The 19,140-nt window shown below is 35.8% G+C and overlaps 1 protein-coding gene across 3 annotated transcripts in view; it reads right to left on the bottom strand.

Moving 5' to 3' along the window:
* Positions 1 to 19,140, bottom strand: part of C2H8orf34 (chromosome 2 C8orf34 homolog) — a 141,458-nt gene that overhangs the window by 107,698 nt on the left and 14,620 nt on the right. For all 3 annotated transcript variants that reach the window (XM_030970399.1, XM_030970391.1, XM_030970408.1), the window contains exons 2-3: positions 9,571 to 9,718; positions 8,491 to 8,622 (exon numbers count right to left, since the gene is read on the bottom strand). In XM_030970399.1, the coding sequence (XP_030826259.1) occupies positions 8,491 to 8,622; positions 9,571 to 9,718 (280 nt within the window). The remainder of the gene's footprint in view (positions 1 to 8,490; positions 8,623 to 9,570; positions 9,719 to 19,140) is intronic.

Genomic DNA, 19,140 nt, shown 5'->3' with positions numbered 1-19,140 from the left:
TGGAAATATTTTCTTTTGTCAATGTGAATTAAAAACATCTGTGAACAAACACATACCTGAATTATTATTGCAATGAATCAATTGGTAAACAGAATAATTAACATTCATAATTGAAAATAATAAAAACTAACATATAAAAAATGTATTTAAAATATTGTACATGATGATATCAAATTTACAACAAAAAAGAATTGTGTGGCCTAGGGATCAATATGAAAAAATGTTGAAAGAAAAATGAGTAACTTTTGACTTTGCTCGTTATTTTATCAAGAAAAAAAATATTTTAGATACAGATTTTAAAACAACTTTTTTCTTTTTCAGAAATCATAAAGTTCATAAAAAACATTGAAACAAAGAAAATCCTTATCATTCACGCTGTACAGCCTCTAATCTTCATTGCACTACTTAAACAAACTCAGCCTTTGGGAAGCACAGACCTGAGCTTACAATCTGCTGCTCATTATCTATTCCCAAAGCCTTTAATTTTAAAATAACAGTATCTCAACTGCTGAGCTAAGTTTACCTACAACAAAGAGGAGTGTCTGAGATACGTAGGACACACAATGAACAGAGCTTCTTTGAACAATGTGAACATTTTGAACAATTTGTAGAAATGAAAACAAAAACAACGCCGTTTCTGGAACTGCAGTTTAAGATGTTCTTTTTGCCAGAGTTCAGAATTAAGTGACCTGCTGCTTTTGCCAAGAAATGCAACAGTTGGTTGTCTCCAAACACAGGATTAGCACGCTGGTGTGAAGATGATGATGTCTAGTCCACCTTTGCACCAGAAAGGACCAGTTGCATTTTTACCAACCATCATTTACTAGTTGCTGACCATTCACTTAAAAATAACTTCAAAGAAAAGCCTAAAATATCCAATATATCCTGGCCAGCTTCAACATTTTTGTTTACTAATTTGACAGTTGTCAACTCATCTATGCTTATAAATATCATTTTCACTACACACTAAGAAGGCAACTTACAGACTCCTGTAGATTGTGCTAAAAAGGTGGTTTCATGATAATTTGGAACTTCAGACTGCTTTTATGATGGTATGGGGAAATCATGCTCAGACATCAAGTCTGGTAACTATTACAAAATGTGTTAAATAACTTGGTATTGAAATTTGCCTTAATGCTGACTTTCCTCTGTGTGAATACACGATCTGCTCCACTTTGGATCAACTTCAACTTTCCCTTGTGGAGTTAAGTCAATATTCACCTTTACCAGGTAAAGAAATGGGACAAAGTTATGCTGAAGTCCTTCCTTCACAAATAAAATTATTTTACCTCTTGTAGACATAAACCAACTCATTTCAAAACAGACATCCATGGAGAGTCTGACAACCCAGAGTATATCCTGATCTGTAATACCCACTCAGGAACCTGGCTATTAGGGAAGTTAATGTATTAGACTGCAATTACAGACATTCTCAAAGACAGAAGACAAAAGAGACATTTAAAAAGACCTACAGTGATAAGAATAGAAGGAAAGGGACATAAGAACTCTCAATAAGGAGAAGAGAGGAGCAAGTTGAAGTGTCAGAGTCTTGTTCTGCTCTGTGTTCAAAAAAGGCAAGAAATGTATTTCCTTCTGAGGACAATGGAAATAATGAGCTATAGTGGTTCCCAGTAAATACATACAGACTTTAAGGTATTAGAGTATGAACAGTCTCTACTCAGATGAGCAGCTTGTAATTTTTTGTTGATACTTACAAATTTCAAACACTACTTTATAATTCCCTGGATTAAGAACTTCTAGGTCAATTAAAAGTTACATAAATTCTTGTGTAACAAAAGACTCTGTTCACAGACTGTAGCATATACAAATTAAACAGCACAACTTCATCATTTCTCATCCTTTTTTTGCTTATTTACAGAAAACAAAATGTTCCACCTATTATTTTTTCAAAATTATTACTAACTGTAAATATAATTTTTTTATAAACTAGAAAAGAAATTCTATAAAGAATTCTCTCTCTTTCTGAGTCCTTTTGCAGTCATCTTACCAGCATCCTTCTGTGTGCCAATACTATATTCTACAGCAATCACTCATTAGTGGTATGACAGACTTTCTATGTTTATGCTGAACTTGTCACACCAAAACATTCTCACAATACCACCAGAATACCAACAGGCAACAATTTAATATAGTAAAACCACATAAAAAAATGACCAAACCTTGGAGCTTCCAGGTTGCAGAAAATTTCAACAAGGTGGAATTTTATACCATGTCACTTTGAAACAAAACACATTTTTTCAAAATAAAAAAGGATTTTTGAGAAACCATATGCTTGTGAAGCAAAATTTATCATGGGACATAAGCTGGATAAGGATAAGCATGATAATCTATCATGGGACATAAGCTACTTCACAGCTGTGGAGTTTCCAGGATCAGCAGCTGCCAAGTACATGGACCAACTGACATGAGGAAAAAGAAAAGTCTCAAGACTCTTGTTCTTGAAAAGTACAGACACTTGCTCAAGACAGTGACCTGGTTGCTCATTTCAGAGAAATGTCTCACAAACATAAGAAGCTTGGACTGCAGCTCAGTAGATGGATAGTGAGAAATCAGTCAAAACTATGGTGGAAACTTGCTCTGCATGCTGGTGGACAATCAGCTGTGTTTTACTGAGCCATACTGTACTTCAGTGAAAAGGTACCAAAATAGATATGCTGTCACGAATTATTTCTGTTTCAATACAATTTGTTTCAACAACGGTTTGGCTCATTCTGAGGAATCAAAACAGAGAAGTTAAACAGAATTAGAACTAACTGAAATTTTTATTACTTCTAGAGAAGACATAGTTCTTCCTAACACCTAGACTCTCAAATAATGAACAGATATTAAAACAACATCTACTTAGTAGAATAATGTGGCACATGTTTGTTCTTTCAAGTTCATTTCCTTCTTGCTTACAAACTTTTTCAAAATATAAACCCTTATCTTCTCAGCTGTGGGATCAACAAGCACTGGTAATTTTCAAATGAATGTCTTTGTTGGAAGCATTCAGAACTGTGCAAACACCATAAGACCCTTCTTACGAATCTTCTCAAATAAGTGATCCTCCTCTGTATGCACAAAGTCTGTCATTATTCTTTTACATGCACGTGTCATTACACACTTAGCAAAATCCTTTCATTATACTCTGACCTTCATCTTTCTTTATTACGCTCACTCATTCCACAAAATCCTATCAGTAATTTCAATTCTCTTATCACATTACAACTTCAATCTCATCTTTGTTACTTGAGAACTTTATATATTATATAATACTTCCTCTTGAAATTATTTGCCTGTAATTCAGAAGATTTATCACATCTACATTGTAGCATTTGTAAGATGTAAAGTTTCCCTTTAGGGAGCTGAGATTTCACCATCTCATCTTAGGAGACTGGACAGACACACCAGTATTTCTGATTTTCTGGTGGTGTGCCCTGACCATAAATGCATATTAGATTCATTCACAATTGTGTTATAAATTCTGTCACAAATCAGCACACCTTTATTTTCTACTGGATGATGGTACAAGATCAGTACTGGTTTTATCTACCCATACAAGTCTTTTCAATGCATGATCTGCAAACAGAATCAGACCAATTGCTCATTAAATCCAACATTTCATTAAGGCATTGTATGGCCATCTTACACCTCAAAGAACAAAAATATGTATAATATAATTGACCGTAAAATTACTCATGTATTTAAATCTTGTAATAGCACTCAGGTTGGAGTTCTTTGATACTAAATCCAAACTGGTTTACATAGTATCTGGATATTAAAAGGCTAAAAGAATGATGGCTACAACCCTAGACCCACTGAGAGCAACTAGAAGCATGCAACATTATACTTGCAATACGGGATGTGGTGAGAATGCTGAACTGAAGCAGCATGAAATCAGATCTGTGATCTGATTTAATATGGACATGAAGAGATCAACCTACTTAGCCCAAAAGTAGTTTGCTGGGAAACAAAAAGTCTATTTTACAAACTAGTTTGAAACTTCCAAATTTGTTTTTCTTCAGATACAGAACGTGATCATTTAAACATTTCATTTATATACACACAAGCAACCCTAGTTCCAAGCTTCTTCCTTGCCAGACAACAGCAGCAGCTTCTGGTTAACTCTGGTTTTGCGCACACCAAACAAGCGGTCAGATGGCTTAGATATTAACAACTGTTTGTGTGTTTCAGGTGCACCTGAGATCATAACAGGTAGAAGGGAGTGGAGGTATCTTTCTAAAAAATAGTAAAAAACTTTCTAAAAAGTAAAAAAGTTGAAAGCATAAGGAGGAGACATTTATGCAGCAATAACATGCACACTGCAATCAATATCACTCTACTGAAGGAAAAAAAAATATTTCTAAATTAGATAAATCAAATATCCTCATGTTCCCAAATATTCCTATGAAAGGACAGCTCTGAATAAATATACAAGTTCGTGATCATTTCAACCAGACAGTCACAAGACAAAAACTCTGAAACAGAACATAATAGAGCTCATACACTCCATTAAATTTTGGGGTTGTTTTGGCAGTTTGGGGGTGTACTTTTTGATTCCTGGGTGTGGGGATTTGTTCTTTTCTTTTAAACACAAATCTGAGAGTAAATCTTTAGGTCTCCGCAGGTCCAAAACTTTCTGGTTCTCAGATGAGTCCTTACTACCTCTTTGGAGATGCTTTGCGAAAAAAAGTACAAGAGGTAGAAGCTGAAGACACAAAACAAATGGAACAATGGTGTGCACATTAGGACAGAATTCCTTCTAAACACACTTGTTTGCTGATCTGTGTAGTTGAAGGGGTGCATGTTATGTGCTGATTTTGGCATAAACCAGAAAGAAAGGTCAAAAGCACATTTGGAATATTAATCTATTTATACAGATTATATATAGAGAGAGATTAATATAAGAATATTAATCCATTTGGCAGAAAATAAAAGAAGCAAGATAGGGCAAAAAGGCACATGTCTGAAACCAACCTCTGCAATAGCAACTAAAAGAAAATGTAGTTCAAATATACGAACTATTTCCCAAAAGTTGCAGACACAAGTAATTGCAGGGGTAAGTAATGAAAAAAACAAGATTAATTAAGGTTTAAATAAATCAGTGTTATGGAAAAAAAAATAGAAATGCATAAACAGCAAAGCATGGAAGCAGAGGATAATTAGGCTGGAAAGTACCTCTGGAAGTCTTCTAGCCCAACCTGGTGCCCTAGACTGGTCCATCAAGGGGAAGTTGTTCAGAACATTCAGTTCAGTTTTAAATATACCCCATGATGGCAATTCCAAAGCCTCTCTGGACAACCTGTTCCTGTGTTTGAGTATTTGTGCAATATAATTTTTGTTTTCTCTTGTCCTTTCACTAAACACTCTTGAGAAGACAAATCTGACTATGCCTTCTCATCCACCCTCCAGCCTACCAGTTGATGGTAACAATGAAATCTCCCCTAAGCTTTCATTTCTTCAGTATGACCAAACCAACTTCTTTCAGCTTTTTCTTGTCCATCACATGCTCCAACCCTGTCATCATCTTGGTGAACCTCCACAGGACTTGCTCCAGTATATCACTGTTTCTCACAATGGACTCCAGATGCCACCTCAAAAACAAGCACTGCTGGCTCTACTCTTGCTACTGCAGCCTGGCATGCAGGTCACCTTCAGCACTGCATGAGCACACAGCAACAGCTGGTTCGTATTCAAAGTCCCTTGTCCATCAGATCCCACATCTTTTCTGCAAAGCTACTTTTAGACACACATATCCCAGTTTATACTATTGCTCAGGCTCATTCTATCCAAGATGTAGGACTTTGAATTTGCCTATGTCGAACTTCAAGAGGTTTCCTCTCAGTCCATTCCTTGGACCTGTCCCTCTGAATAGTACTCCTACCACCCAGAATACCAACCACTTCCCACATATTTGGTCTAACCACAAACCTAAGAGAAATTCTAGCCCATCATCCAAGGCATTAGGAAATTTTTTTAAAAGGCATCAATCCCAGTACCAGTCCCTTGAGCATGCCATTAAAGATAGACTTTCCAATTGGACTTTGGAGGAAGGAAGGAACACAGTATGATGACAGAAACAGCTCAAAGTACTTTTTGGCTAGTCACAATCCCTTAAATCCACCAGCTGAGTCAACTTTCCATGCATCATCTTGCCCACTTACTGAGTCCATATCTTATCAACTGAGTTATCCTTATAACTGGAAGCTGACGCAGGAAGCTGACAAGGGTTTTGCTAAAGTCATGGTATGAAACATCCATCGCTGTTTCTTTGATTACAGGGCCAGTTATTTCACCAAAGAGGGCAACTGTGTTGATCTGATCAGACATATATGGTCTCATAAACCCATGCTTAATGTTCCAAATCACATTTTCTTCCTTGTGACTAGGAACACCCGTCAGGAAAGTTTGCTCAATAATCCTTGCAGAGGGTGAGGTTTGCCCTTCCACAAAATCAATGAGATATTTGCATTTTTCTAATCATCAGGAACATCCACAATAACTATGACCTTTCAAAGATGACAGAATGGCCTTGGAATGATATTAGTCTCCTCTTTCAGCATGCTTAGAATCAATCCCATGTAGTGCCATCTATTTATGAATGTCAGCTGCACTAAGCACACCCTAATTCTACCTCTTTTGTAAGCAAAGCTGCACTCCCACATGCTGTTTCTAGACTTGGGTAGCTTGAGAGTAAGTCTTACCAACTGAAGAGTATTAGTAAGTTTCCTTCAGTCCACAAGGACAGATCCTTGACCCTGGTTGTTTTACAGATGTATAAAATATTTCTTTGCTTGACATGAGACCTGATAGTTTAGAATGCCCAGCCTCCTCTTTGTCCCTCTAACAGGACAACCTAAGGACTAACAAGCACAAAACTTGTAGTAGGCACATGTTTGAGGGGAGTGACATGATGTCACCCCCCCTACCTGGGACAAAGGCAGAGAACTTGAGATCTTTAGGAGATGGCATGAAAGTTACTTGATGCACACCACAGAGTCTGAAAAGCAAGCACAGGGCAGAAGGAAGGAACACAGTATGACGATAGGAACAGCTCACAATACCTTTTGGCCACTGTTTCTAACAGTGGATTTCCATAAATTGCTGTTTTATAGCAAATCTGTTAGATAAGACACAGACTGAATGACTATAAGCATTTTTTGGAATGTCTCTATTTATTCTTGAAAATAAATTAAAATACATATGCGTCTTTTGAACAGATTTAAAAATTCATGTGCCCATTGAGAGGCACAATGGAATTGATGATCAAATTTGAGTGTTTTTGAAGCAAGCAATGTGCTTCATGAAGAAGAAAAAGAGACAAATACTCAATTTCTAAAAAAAATTATCCTGAGAAAATCCTGTACAATGGGACACAGCTATCTGTAACAGCTATTTTTACTTGTTGCAGTTATTTGTTCTCAGTAAAAAATGTTTCATAATCATACAAGACTATTAATCACTCAAAAGCACAGTATTTCTATTGCATAAATTTATCATGATTTACTTTACCCATTACTGTGTAGTATTTTGACTTAGTGAGGTCACTGGGCAATTTTCCTTGACTCCTAAGTCTAGACTTTACCATATTGCTTTTCGAGGAAAGACAACAAATTTTCTATTGCACCATACTATATCTCTGTTCTCATCTGGTACACCTAGTCACACTCAGCATTATAAAGATTTGGCTATTATAAAAATATCAAAAAGCTACAAGAGTCAACAGAAGAAAATCTAATTTTTCAATTTATTTTGGAGAAAAATCTTGTATAAACAATTCCCTGGGTATGTAACTATATTTATATATGCATGCATATTGTAAATATATTTATTTGTGAAAAAACCCAACATTAAGAATCAAGCTTAAAAATTAGATTTCTTCAATAGCCAGTACACAGGAAGCATATTTGATTAAGGCCTGTTGTCTTCATTTTCACTAATTTTTTACAGGTAGTTGACAATATTCTCTTCAGTTGCTCTACTTCTACTCTGCCTTTTCTTTCAGCGTACATTTAGATTCCTTCAGCAACTCTCAGAACAATACACCTGTTCTTCTGACACTACTCCTATACCTTTAACAGTATTTGTTCATAATTCATAGTTTTGAATTGGCTGACACACAGAAAAAAAAATCTATTAGGACCAATATCAACAGAAAAAATTTTACACATGCAAAATGGCAATGCAAACTAAAACATCAAATCATAATCAGTATCCAAACATAAAATAGTGCATGACACTCAGATATTAGTCTGAATTTTAATCAATATATCCATAATTCTTTTATATCTACAGATGACAACATAGGGCATTATAAAATATTCATAATTCAAGTGAGATTAAGGCAAGAATCAAACTCTTCTAACATACACATATATAGGCATTTCATCTGCTTACCATTTGCTTTCCATTTTAAACCTTATTCAAATGAAAAACATACTACAGGTTGGAAAGTATGCACAAATTATTAATTTAGTGAAGCTTTCTTACATGACTTGGACTCCGGTGATGGTGGAGAAATGTTGGACACAGCAAGGTCGCTCTTTGACTTTTTAGGCTTTTTTGCATTTACCTGCCAAGGCTTATCATAATTTCTAAAATCTCTTCTTGTTCCTTTATTTTCTGTTAAAAAGAATCAAATTAGATAATCATAACATTTGTAGGGTCATTTTTCATAGACTTAACAAATAATTAATCGAAAATACCCCAAGGTATATCAATCCAAATTATAGACAGCTCCTTTTTCCTCCTATTTCTGATTGCTTTTATATTTATTATATTTATTCCACTTTTTAAATATCAATACTTAGAAATTATTTTTAGAAATATGCTTTTCATTAAAAAGGTCTATTTTTTGTTATGAAAAAGTACTTAATGTCCATGATATGTGCATGTTTTACTGCCTATGTTAAAACTGTGTATTTGATATAAATGGTTGATTTGTCAGTAAATTAACACTTTGGCTGCCAGCAACTATTTAAGCTCTACAGTCTGAAACAGATCATTAGCCAAATTTTAAACACAAAACTAATATTGTAATAGTAGATTGTACCAGAATATGAAAACCAAGACTTCTACTTTACAATCAGAGCAGATACTACTTCAGAATATTATTTTTAATGCTTCTGAAGATTTACAATCAAAAATTATTCACACTGGAGTTCATAAAGTAGCATAGCAACTCCTCATTAAGGGTTGGGATGATAGGTATATAAAAACATATATTATTAAAGAAAATATCTTAATAGAGTTTAATCTCAGGCACAAATACACCATGGGAGGGAAAAAGAACACAAAGAAAGAGGCCAGCAAGGGAACCTCTCTCACTGAAACTGGGATGTTTCCATTCTGTAACTCTGATGCATATTCACATGATACATACCTAGGCTGAGCTGACAGACAGCAACGTATATTAAATTCAGTATCTGCTGGATAAACAGGATCTATCCTGCATGCTCAAAACCATTAAGCAGTACCTGTTCTGTAGGTACATGAGCATCCAGGAAACCATGGACACAAGTGTGGGAAGGTTATACTGGAAACCAGCCCTTTCCAGCACACAGAACATACCTGATGTTTCACTCTCTGCCCAGAGGGCAGCAGAGCCAGACAATGTTCTCTGAAGCTGACCACGGTTTCCCTGCTTGGACTGAAGATGATCAATTAGAAATGGGATTGGCTGGTCAGGTGTCTCCGTTATCAGCTTGGTCATCAACTCCTTTAGAAAATTAAGCCAAAACAAAAAATTAGTAACATATTGCACCCAAACTAATGCTGTATTTGCGAAAAGAAAATGAGCATTTATAAAGGAAAGCTTTGTTTTCAAATTTGAAGAAAACAGCTGGAACATCCACCTCCTCAAACTACTGTTAGCTTGGTCCTATAAAGTGCTCACATCTGAAGTGTTCTCAGCCTGTGCAGTCTCTTATCCACTGGAACATAGGTTAAAAAAGCCAATCCCTGCTACCTGTTCAGATTTATCCCAAACAGTAATGCTGCCCATTTAACGACTTAGAACCAGCACCTCTTCAGAGCTACAAGCAGCTCTTCGGTGACCACTATGTCCAAGCCTCTTCTCAGTGGAAACTGGAGTGTCAGGAATGTTAGTGAATTTTCAACTCATCCAAACATAGAACAATTGTCTGGTTCAAATATGCATACATATCTGGGAATTCCAAGGTCTGATCAAACAGGTAGATGATTTTTAAAGCAACTCCTCAAAAAGCATCTTCTATGCCATGCAATGATGCTATCCAACTGCTGGTCTGCACCTTGGCTGTGCAGGGCTGCAGACAAAGAAACACTCCATTATTGCTGCTGGGGTTCTTTCTGGCTTCCTAGGCATAAAACACATTAGGAATCCAGAAAGAGGCTGTGGCTCTGCTGTGCACACGTGCTCTGAGAGGAAATGAACGACTCAGGGCAGGTGAGGTGACCCTGAAACCCATTTAGTTGTACAGGAGATCTGTGGCCGCTGCTGCAAAATGACAAAGCTCCACAGAAGTAAAAAATTACAGGAATGGACAACAAAATAAGAACAAAATAAAAATAAACTAACAAACAACAACATAAGAAAAAGATTAAAAAAAACCAGAACAACTAAGCTAAGTTATTCAGAGCATGTATTCTCTCTTCTCCTATTCCCAAGTATAAACCTTAACACAACTTACATGCACTTAATTCTATCCCCACTTCATCTTTTCCACACAATTTCATGTAATAAATTTTTTTTCAAATGTCAGTAGTTATTTAGCATTACCATCAATTAAGTGTGTTGGGAAAAGGCACTTCAGAGGAAGTATACCAAATAGCAGCAAACATGAATAACTGCACACAGGATTGCTAAGGCATAGCAAGTTCTCTTTGTCCACAAAAAGGAGAAAATATGCCCCATCTGCCCACATTTCTTCTTAAGACACAATCTTCTGTGATGCCATTTTTGATACTTATCCTCAGTGAAATGAAAAACCCTGGCTGTCTCTGGTTTTGAACTGGAACTCCACAGGGAGAAATTAAGCTACTTACTAATCTTAGAATTGTCGGAGCTACGGAGTGTAACTTCATCTGGACTGTCTATTACCAAGGTAGGAGAAACCCTTCGATATACATCGTACAAGAAAAATTCTGAAATTGCAGTAATTCATATTTTAGTTGCTTGGCAACACTAACAGCAAACCTTTATTCTTTTCCCTGCCAAAATGCAGAATTAGTGACAATGGGAAGATGTAATCTAGTGCTTGTAATGGACCACAATAGCTGTAGTAATTCCACTGCAGAGGATTCTATTACCAATGGAAAAGTGCCAATCTGTTACAGCTGACTTGTAATTTAAATAATTTCTCAGAATCATGGTTTGAAAATTATTTTTGTCTTAGATTAGTAATACATTGCAGTATTAATATAGTATTGAAAATATAATACAGAAAAATGAGAAATTTCAGAATGCTTACATACCAATGTAAGACAAATGCTGCTTGATTGTTGTCATAACTGATTTGCTTGTAGCAGGAAGAAATGGTCTTTAAGTAACAGAAATGCATCTAATAAAATAAAACTGATTATAGGATTCCTTACCTCTTCTGAGATGTAGCAAAAAAACTAAAGATCAAGGTGATGTAAAACTAGATTCTATTAAAAAGGGCCACTTTTTGTACCTACTGTTATATTGATAATAAGACCCGATATAGAGATCTGTGCTGTCCCAGAGAATAATCAGTCCTATTCTGACACAGCAGTTAGAAAATTATAAAGAACTGTAGATAGACACTACTTTTATCTGGAATAACAAATGTGTTGTACCAATCCTGTACACCTAAAGTGAAAAAAAATATATAACATGGCTGAAATCCTCATAAACTGAAGAGTGTGAAGTTCAGAAAAAAACCTACTTGTTTGTGTAATAAGCCTCAAACTGATTTGCCTCAAGCACTCTCAGAAATGTCATTACAAGTAAATGCAACTTAAAATGAACACAAAGGTAACTCAGGTTATAAAATCTGCCATTTAAGGAAGGCAAAACTCTTTACTACAAGTATTCCACTGCAAAAGGGGAGAAAAGAAACTGCTAGGAATCTACTTCTCAAGCTGCTTCAAGCAAGGTTTGGAAGTGGTCTCCAATTTACCACTTTCCATGGAGTTCCTGAACTCTGGACAAAGTGCAAAGAACACCTCCACTCCAAGAACAATAGCTTCAGACATATACTCTGTGGAAATTCACATTCACATGCTGAAGGTGTTATCTCTTCCATATCCTTCTGCCTCACACACTGCTAGACATCCGAGAAATAGGATCACAGTTCCATGACCCTCACTGCCTTTGTCCTTCTACCAGTTTCTGCAAAGGGACACAATTACCAGTTTCATCCAGTTTCTACAAGTTTCATCAAGGGATACAACTCCATCTGCTCACCTCTCAACCTGTCCTCTTCAAGCTCACGTTTCCTTTGAGATTTTTTTCATCCCCAGCAAATTAGCAATTACATGGAAATACGCTCGCTGCCTGCATTCAGCTGCTTGGCCATGCCATGACTCGGGTGGGAGGGTTGGAGGGGCAAGAAAAACAAAAATAAAGCCAAACCCAAGCAACCTAACAAGAAACAAGCACAAAGCTTCACCGACATTAACTGTACATAGCGAGCACTCACCTAATTTTTAAGTAAAAACACATACTCCTGTGGAGATGAAAAGATATTACGGATTAGGAATGTCAGCTAAAGGGTATTCTCATTCTAGCACCATTCTCTAGCAAAACTAACTTAAACTTCTGACTAAATGATCAAAAGCTTATTTAATGACCTCATCTGTTGCTCGGGTGACATCTTAATAGACAGTAGGAATAATATACTACATGGTACTCTAAATATACTTTCACATGTTTGAAATGTCTCTAAAAAAAGAATGTATTAAACAAGAAAAAACTAAAGCATCCAAGGTACAAAAATAATATTCCTTTTTGGTTAGCAGCAGTCTGATCTGACTCACAATATGCTAAGTAGGCAAGGTTTCACAAGAAAAAGAAAAGGGAAAAGACCAACTAGTCTCACTGAAGACGCCTCTGCATTAAAAGCAGAACAAAAATGGCACAAGATCTTTGAAACTGAGATTCATTTTTTCATTACAAATCATCAGGTAAGTTTCAACTCTTCATAAAGACAAAAGTGCAAGACACCTAAAGATAAGTCTCTTAAAAATATTAATTATAGTTTTCACATTTTTAGCTCAAACTTCTAAGTTTTCTACAATTCCAATAAGGCAAGTCTGTGGTTCTGTGCACAACGTGCCTTATAACAACCAATAAAAAGCCATGGCAGATTGGGTCTCCATGCCAAATGTACTGCTTACTAGTCATAATCTCTCCCCTCCTATCTCCTTTCTACTGCCATGTCTTCCTTTCACTCTACATCCCTTTGTCTTTTCTATCAGTGGACTCCACACAGTCTCTTCTTTCCATGCATGTAACAAGTGAAGAAGCTCAGTAATTATGAATTTCTGTGCACCCTTGAGACACACTGGAGCACAGAAAAGGGACCAAAGGAAACTTCCACGGTTACTACAGACTAGAGCACTCAGATTCAGTTTCTGCAGCTTCCCAATTATATTGCCCCAAATTAGGCTCTGCCTCATCTAAAGGCAGAATGAGAAAGAACAGGAAGATGATATAAGTTCTTTCAGTTAACTGCTTCATGGATTTTTCCTAGCACTGCGCAAATCAGTTCTTCTTTCTTCATATCTTCTAAAGGTATCTTCCCATGCTCCTACATTCACTAGTTTTATTGAACTATGTTACTAAAATTGTTTAAAAAACAACAACTTGTATAAGTTCATTTGTGGATATTTCCAAGACAGATTCATGCACGTGAATGATGAGGTTGCAAAAGACCTTAAAAAAAACCACCAGGTCCAAAGTAGTGGTTTAATATATTAATTATTTATAAAGAATATACAGAATTTATAAGCAATAATTTATAAAGAATTCTTTATATCTTTCACTATTTTCCTATCCTGAGGTCCTCTATTACTTATTCAATGAAGGCTCAAATTTTTATTTCCCTGTAACTTTCCAGGCATTTAATACAAATGAAACAGTCTTCACAGCCTATTAATCATAAGCCAAATTACAAGAAAGTCCTAATTAGCCCTGTCTAAATGTACCTATCATGTTATTAAGTTAATTAAGAGACATTCTATCTTGCCCTGTAACTGGTAACGGTAACTACACAACAATCACGTTTTAACTGTACAGACTTTATAGACTCTGGCACAGCATTCACAGAGTCTGGCTGGGTTACACTCTTGTGGATTAAATTAGAAGTTTAAATACAATTAAATACTACAAGTCTTCACAGTGATGTCAGTAGTGACTTTGTCAATGAAGAAGTCATGAGGGGCTAGATGTCTCCCAGCTGACCAGCCAGAGTATGTCCACTTAGGATAAGAAGAATTGCTCTCCTGGCTCCGCTGAGTTATTGGAGATATATGCATTGTCTACAGTGAAGCTTGGACATCTAAATTTAGACTTGCTAACCCCTTCATACAGGCTGTAAGTAAACAAAGAAGAAACAAAATTGAGGGAAAATTTGTGGAAGGACAGTAAGTTTAAGAAACTTTTTAATGACTGACACATTTTTGTTTGAATTCCATTCTGATTATTGCAGTAACAAAGCAAGGAAACAAAAATAAATAATTGTTTTAAAGTATATTTTAACATTATTCTTACTGAATTAAGAGTCTGAAATTCCTAAATGAGAGCAGAAATGACTGCTTAAATGACTGCTTCTACCAAAAAAAAGATTATTTTCTATGGAAATTAATGAAAAATACCAGCATTCTTCTTCTGGAAAATAGCCAGGTTTAAAATTTTCTTGAGCAATTTTTTAATTAAAAGTAGTAGAATTACATTATAAATTATGAACGAAATGGACTTCAACATATTTTATGTTCATAAAATGATCATCACATCTCCCTATAAAATAAATTATTCAATCCTACACAAATTTCCACATAAATAAAATTCATATGTCTGTACCATACTATTTACTTCAAACTAATCATAGTAGAATAACAGCTGAGAACAAACAGTAGTCCTATTCAGCTTGCTCATGAAAATATTCAGACTTTTATCTGGAATTGACTTAAAAATTTTCAATTAACACATTCTTTCTTCAAAACCTCACTGATACCATTTCAGACAGCTGTGCAGTTAAATTTAATATCACAAGACTGTAGTACACAGCATGGGAACACAACCCACAGAGAAATTACTTTGGACATAGAAGTAAAATGAAAGTACAAAGCTGATATGGTGGTTCTGATGCTTTGGTGCAAAGAAAATTCCCCTAAAGGTGGCATTGTTGGGGAAATCTAAGGTATGGGACTAGTGGCACGGGTAACATTTCACAGAGTGAGAATAACAGGAGGAAGTCTGGAAACAAACATCATTGAATAGCTGTCTTTCTTAAGTGTTCATCTACTAAATATCTGTACCAATTCAATAAGAAAAGACCAATTTTGGGGGCTATGTTACCAACCATGTTTTTAGGGGAACTCTGGAGAGCAGAATGGAAACAGCAGACTTGTTCCACTATAAATCCTTTGCAGATCATATTATCAGTTCCCTGACTCAGATGAACTACCTCTATCTGAAACAATTCCAACTCATGCATGTAATACTTGATAAAATATGCATCATTGATCTTACTGAGGGGTGCATGGGGTCTGATGGACAATTTCAAAGTTTCACTGAGTAAGTTCATGACACTTTATCAAACTCCACCACACACATTATAACATGCAATATCTACCTGAACCTCTTGCTGCGTCTTTTCACTTATTTATCCTTTGAGGTTTTTTCCTCTCCTAATCTTAGTATTTCAAATATCACTGTCCCTAATCTATTTTACCACTTCTGAATTCACAAAATAGCTTCAAACACCTTCAATCTGTGGCTTTATTGAAATATTTCCTTTCTCCCTTTAAGCATTCCAAGAATGCTGTCAAGAGAGAAGTCACTGCTACTAGGTTACTCTAAAACATTAAATAATTCCCTGTAGAAGAAGAAAAGGTTAAAGACATGCTCTCAGAGATGCCAATCATGGCAACAGTTACCATGTTTTCTCCCATAGTTTAGTTTTCAAATCACAAAGATTTCCTATGATAGCTTTTACTTCTTTCTAAATTCTGTATCTCTGCATGACAATATCACTCTTGTGGAATTATGCCTACCATATAATCATCTTAACTCAGCAAGGATTTATCAAATAAGGGTAGTTCATGTTATTGCAGAAACACTGTTAGGTTTCCCTGAAGCGTAATTCAGAAGCCTTCCTCAGTTTCCATCCACTCTATCAACCACTGAAATTCTGCCCTCAAGGCATGCACTTCACAGTTCAGCCAAAGAAAATGAAAACTGCTGGTTTTCTGAAAGGTCTGTAGGATTTACATCAAAATAAATACTCGTAGATAAAGACTAGGAAAGACTATTACAACCTGGACTTAAATTACAGGCATAAAACAACATTGACTGCACATCACTGCCTTACCTAAAAGCTAACTCAATAGGCTGGAGCTGATATTTCTCTGATCAGCTGAAGTAATCTCCTTTCAATTTTCCAGGTCTAAGTTGAAATCACTTGTTCCACCATGTGCAATGACTCATTACTGCAACTGTTAAAAAAAATCACATCGTATTTACAGTTTGAGCTTCACTGACTTAGCTTCAACCTGTCTGACACGTTTTTGAGGAAGGGTAATGCTAGAAACTGAAAAATACTGCGGGTATTTTTGTGGCTACCTCTGCTAGGCTGACCCCAACCCAGCCATTTATTCATTCCAACCCTCAGTGGGATGGGGAAAAAATGAAAAGAATAAAACCAAGAAAAATTAATGGGTTAAGATAAAGACAGTTTAATAACCACAGGAAAGAGAGATGGAAAAAAACCAAAATCAAAGAACAAGTGACACCAAGGGAATCACTCAGCACCTTTCACTGCCTTGCTAGTCTGCAAGCAACAGGTATTTCAGAACACTTACTCCCCAGGCTTAATTAGAGAGCATGAAAATATATGGTAAGGAATGTCTCTTTGCCTAGGTTGGGTCAGCTGTTCCAGATGTGTCTCCTCCCAACTCATCCCCCTCCAGGCCTGCTTGCTGGTGGGCAGAGAGGAGAACAGAGAAAGCCTTGAGCCTGTGCAATCACTGCTAAGCAACAGCTACAAGGCTGGTGTACCAACATTGTTTCAGTGACAAATCTGAAATACACCAACATACAGGCCTGGTGTGAAGAAAATCCAGTCTTGTTAGATCCAGTACAATACCACTATAGAAAGGATTAATAGGTACAATACCACTATATCAAGGGTTTCCGAGTCATGATCAGAAGGCCATATATGAAAAAAACAATTGGTATATTAAGGAGTTGACTCAGCAAAAACCCTTAAGCTTAGATATTCTTTATGCCTGAGAAGTAAATAATTACAAAGCTATGCACATGCTAAAAATGTTTTGATGAATTAGATCACTGCTCTGTGACTTTAGAATTACAAACACTTCCTTCCTTCTTTCTGGAAGCCAACAAAAAAAAAAAGATAAATTAATGTTTTGAAGATTGATGGAAATCCTTTCAATTGCATACCATGGAAAACTTTGATAATAACACATTTTTAAAATGTGTGCAGCAACCACCACACTTCCCAGGTGCTTTTCTTTCTCCTCCCAAAAACTCCTCCAGTAACTTTGCCTTACTACACCATTAGATTTATTCAAGTTATACAGAAAGATAAATGTGAGATGATGTTTTAAAACATGCTACTGACCAGTGTGTATAGTCAAAGTTATTAAATATTCTGTGTAACTTCTATGCATTAAAGTTACTATAAAAATTGCTTTCATATTTTTTTTACTCTTGACCAAGAATTTTTAAAGTATTCACATGGAACTTCAAATAATAACCAGCAATTACAGAGACACATAATGGAGAATGTGTGTTACCAGAGTCCAGGGTGGGGAAGTTCTTACACAGATTTAATTATCTTGACTTTAGCTGCCTACATAAATTAATGCTAAGTTTGCTCCAGTAATGTTCACTAAACAAATGTCAAAGAAGTTACTACATGCTCCCTGATTGTTAGAAATTACTTAAATCCTGTCATTTGGAAATGTTCTTTTAGTACAGCAACTAAACAACTGCGAGCAATATGCAGTATAATTACAAGTTTTATTCATACACTTTGAATAGATTAATATCTATTCAGATACACATCTTAATTTCTTGTTATTTACCTGTGAGAGATTGACTTGGTCTCATAAGACTTCATACCAACATTGCAATCAGCTTTTTAAATAGATGTTTAATATGCAACAATACAACAGAGATTTCTCAACTGGAAAGGTCAGAATTTATTGCCATGGAAAAATCTGGAAATTAATTTTCACCACAGAAAAACACAAAGAGGTTTTTGGGTTTTTTTTATTTGTAGAATTTATATACTGCAATTGCGCCTGGAACTCCTTACATAATAATAAGTGCTTTTTACATAGCATTTTAAGAAGACAAAGAGATTATTATTTCACACATAAGCAGTTGCTTGATTCACTTAAAACTACTTGTATCCTACTTCTCCCCCCACAGGAAAGGTCACACTGATTTGCCTGTCACAGGTAACACAAGACAGGCAGTATCTTGTCAGGGTAACCACCACTGCAGACTCTCTGCAAGTTCTCAAATCTTTTAAGAACACTTAGTCAAGTTCAGTTTGGTTCAACGCTGCTTATACTCAGTGCTTCTCTAATTGCAATTGGAAAATCTTTTTACTATTACTAGTAACACTTGTTACTTGTAAATAACCAGTGTCCACGTAAGTATAGATGAAGCTTTTTCTTAATTAACACACTTGAAATTCGCTATTTGGGGAAAAAAAAAGCAAAACCCACAATGAAATTGGAAATAATTGGTCTCTTTATTGCAAGAATACAAGAATCTTTTGCCATGCAGAAGCTATCAGTTCACAGATATAACAAAACTTCATTATAAATGCATGAATTAATAATATTCTAATAAATATCTAAATAACCATGTCCACTAATAAAAAAGAAAAGATTGACTGAATTGTTTTTATGCTCTAGACATCTTCCCCCACTTGGTGT

This window comes from Camarhynchus parvulus, chromosome 2 (genome assembly GCF_901933205.1).
Source record: "Camarhynchus parvulus chromosome 2, STF_HiC, whole genome shotgun sequence".
In the NCBI taxonomy this organism is placed as follows: Eukaryota; Metazoa; Chordata; class Aves; order Passeriformes; family Thraupidae; genus Camarhynchus; species Camarhynchus parvulus.
Note: the sequence above shows the minus strand (reverse complement) of the source record. Positions and strands in the feature narration are given on the sequence as shown.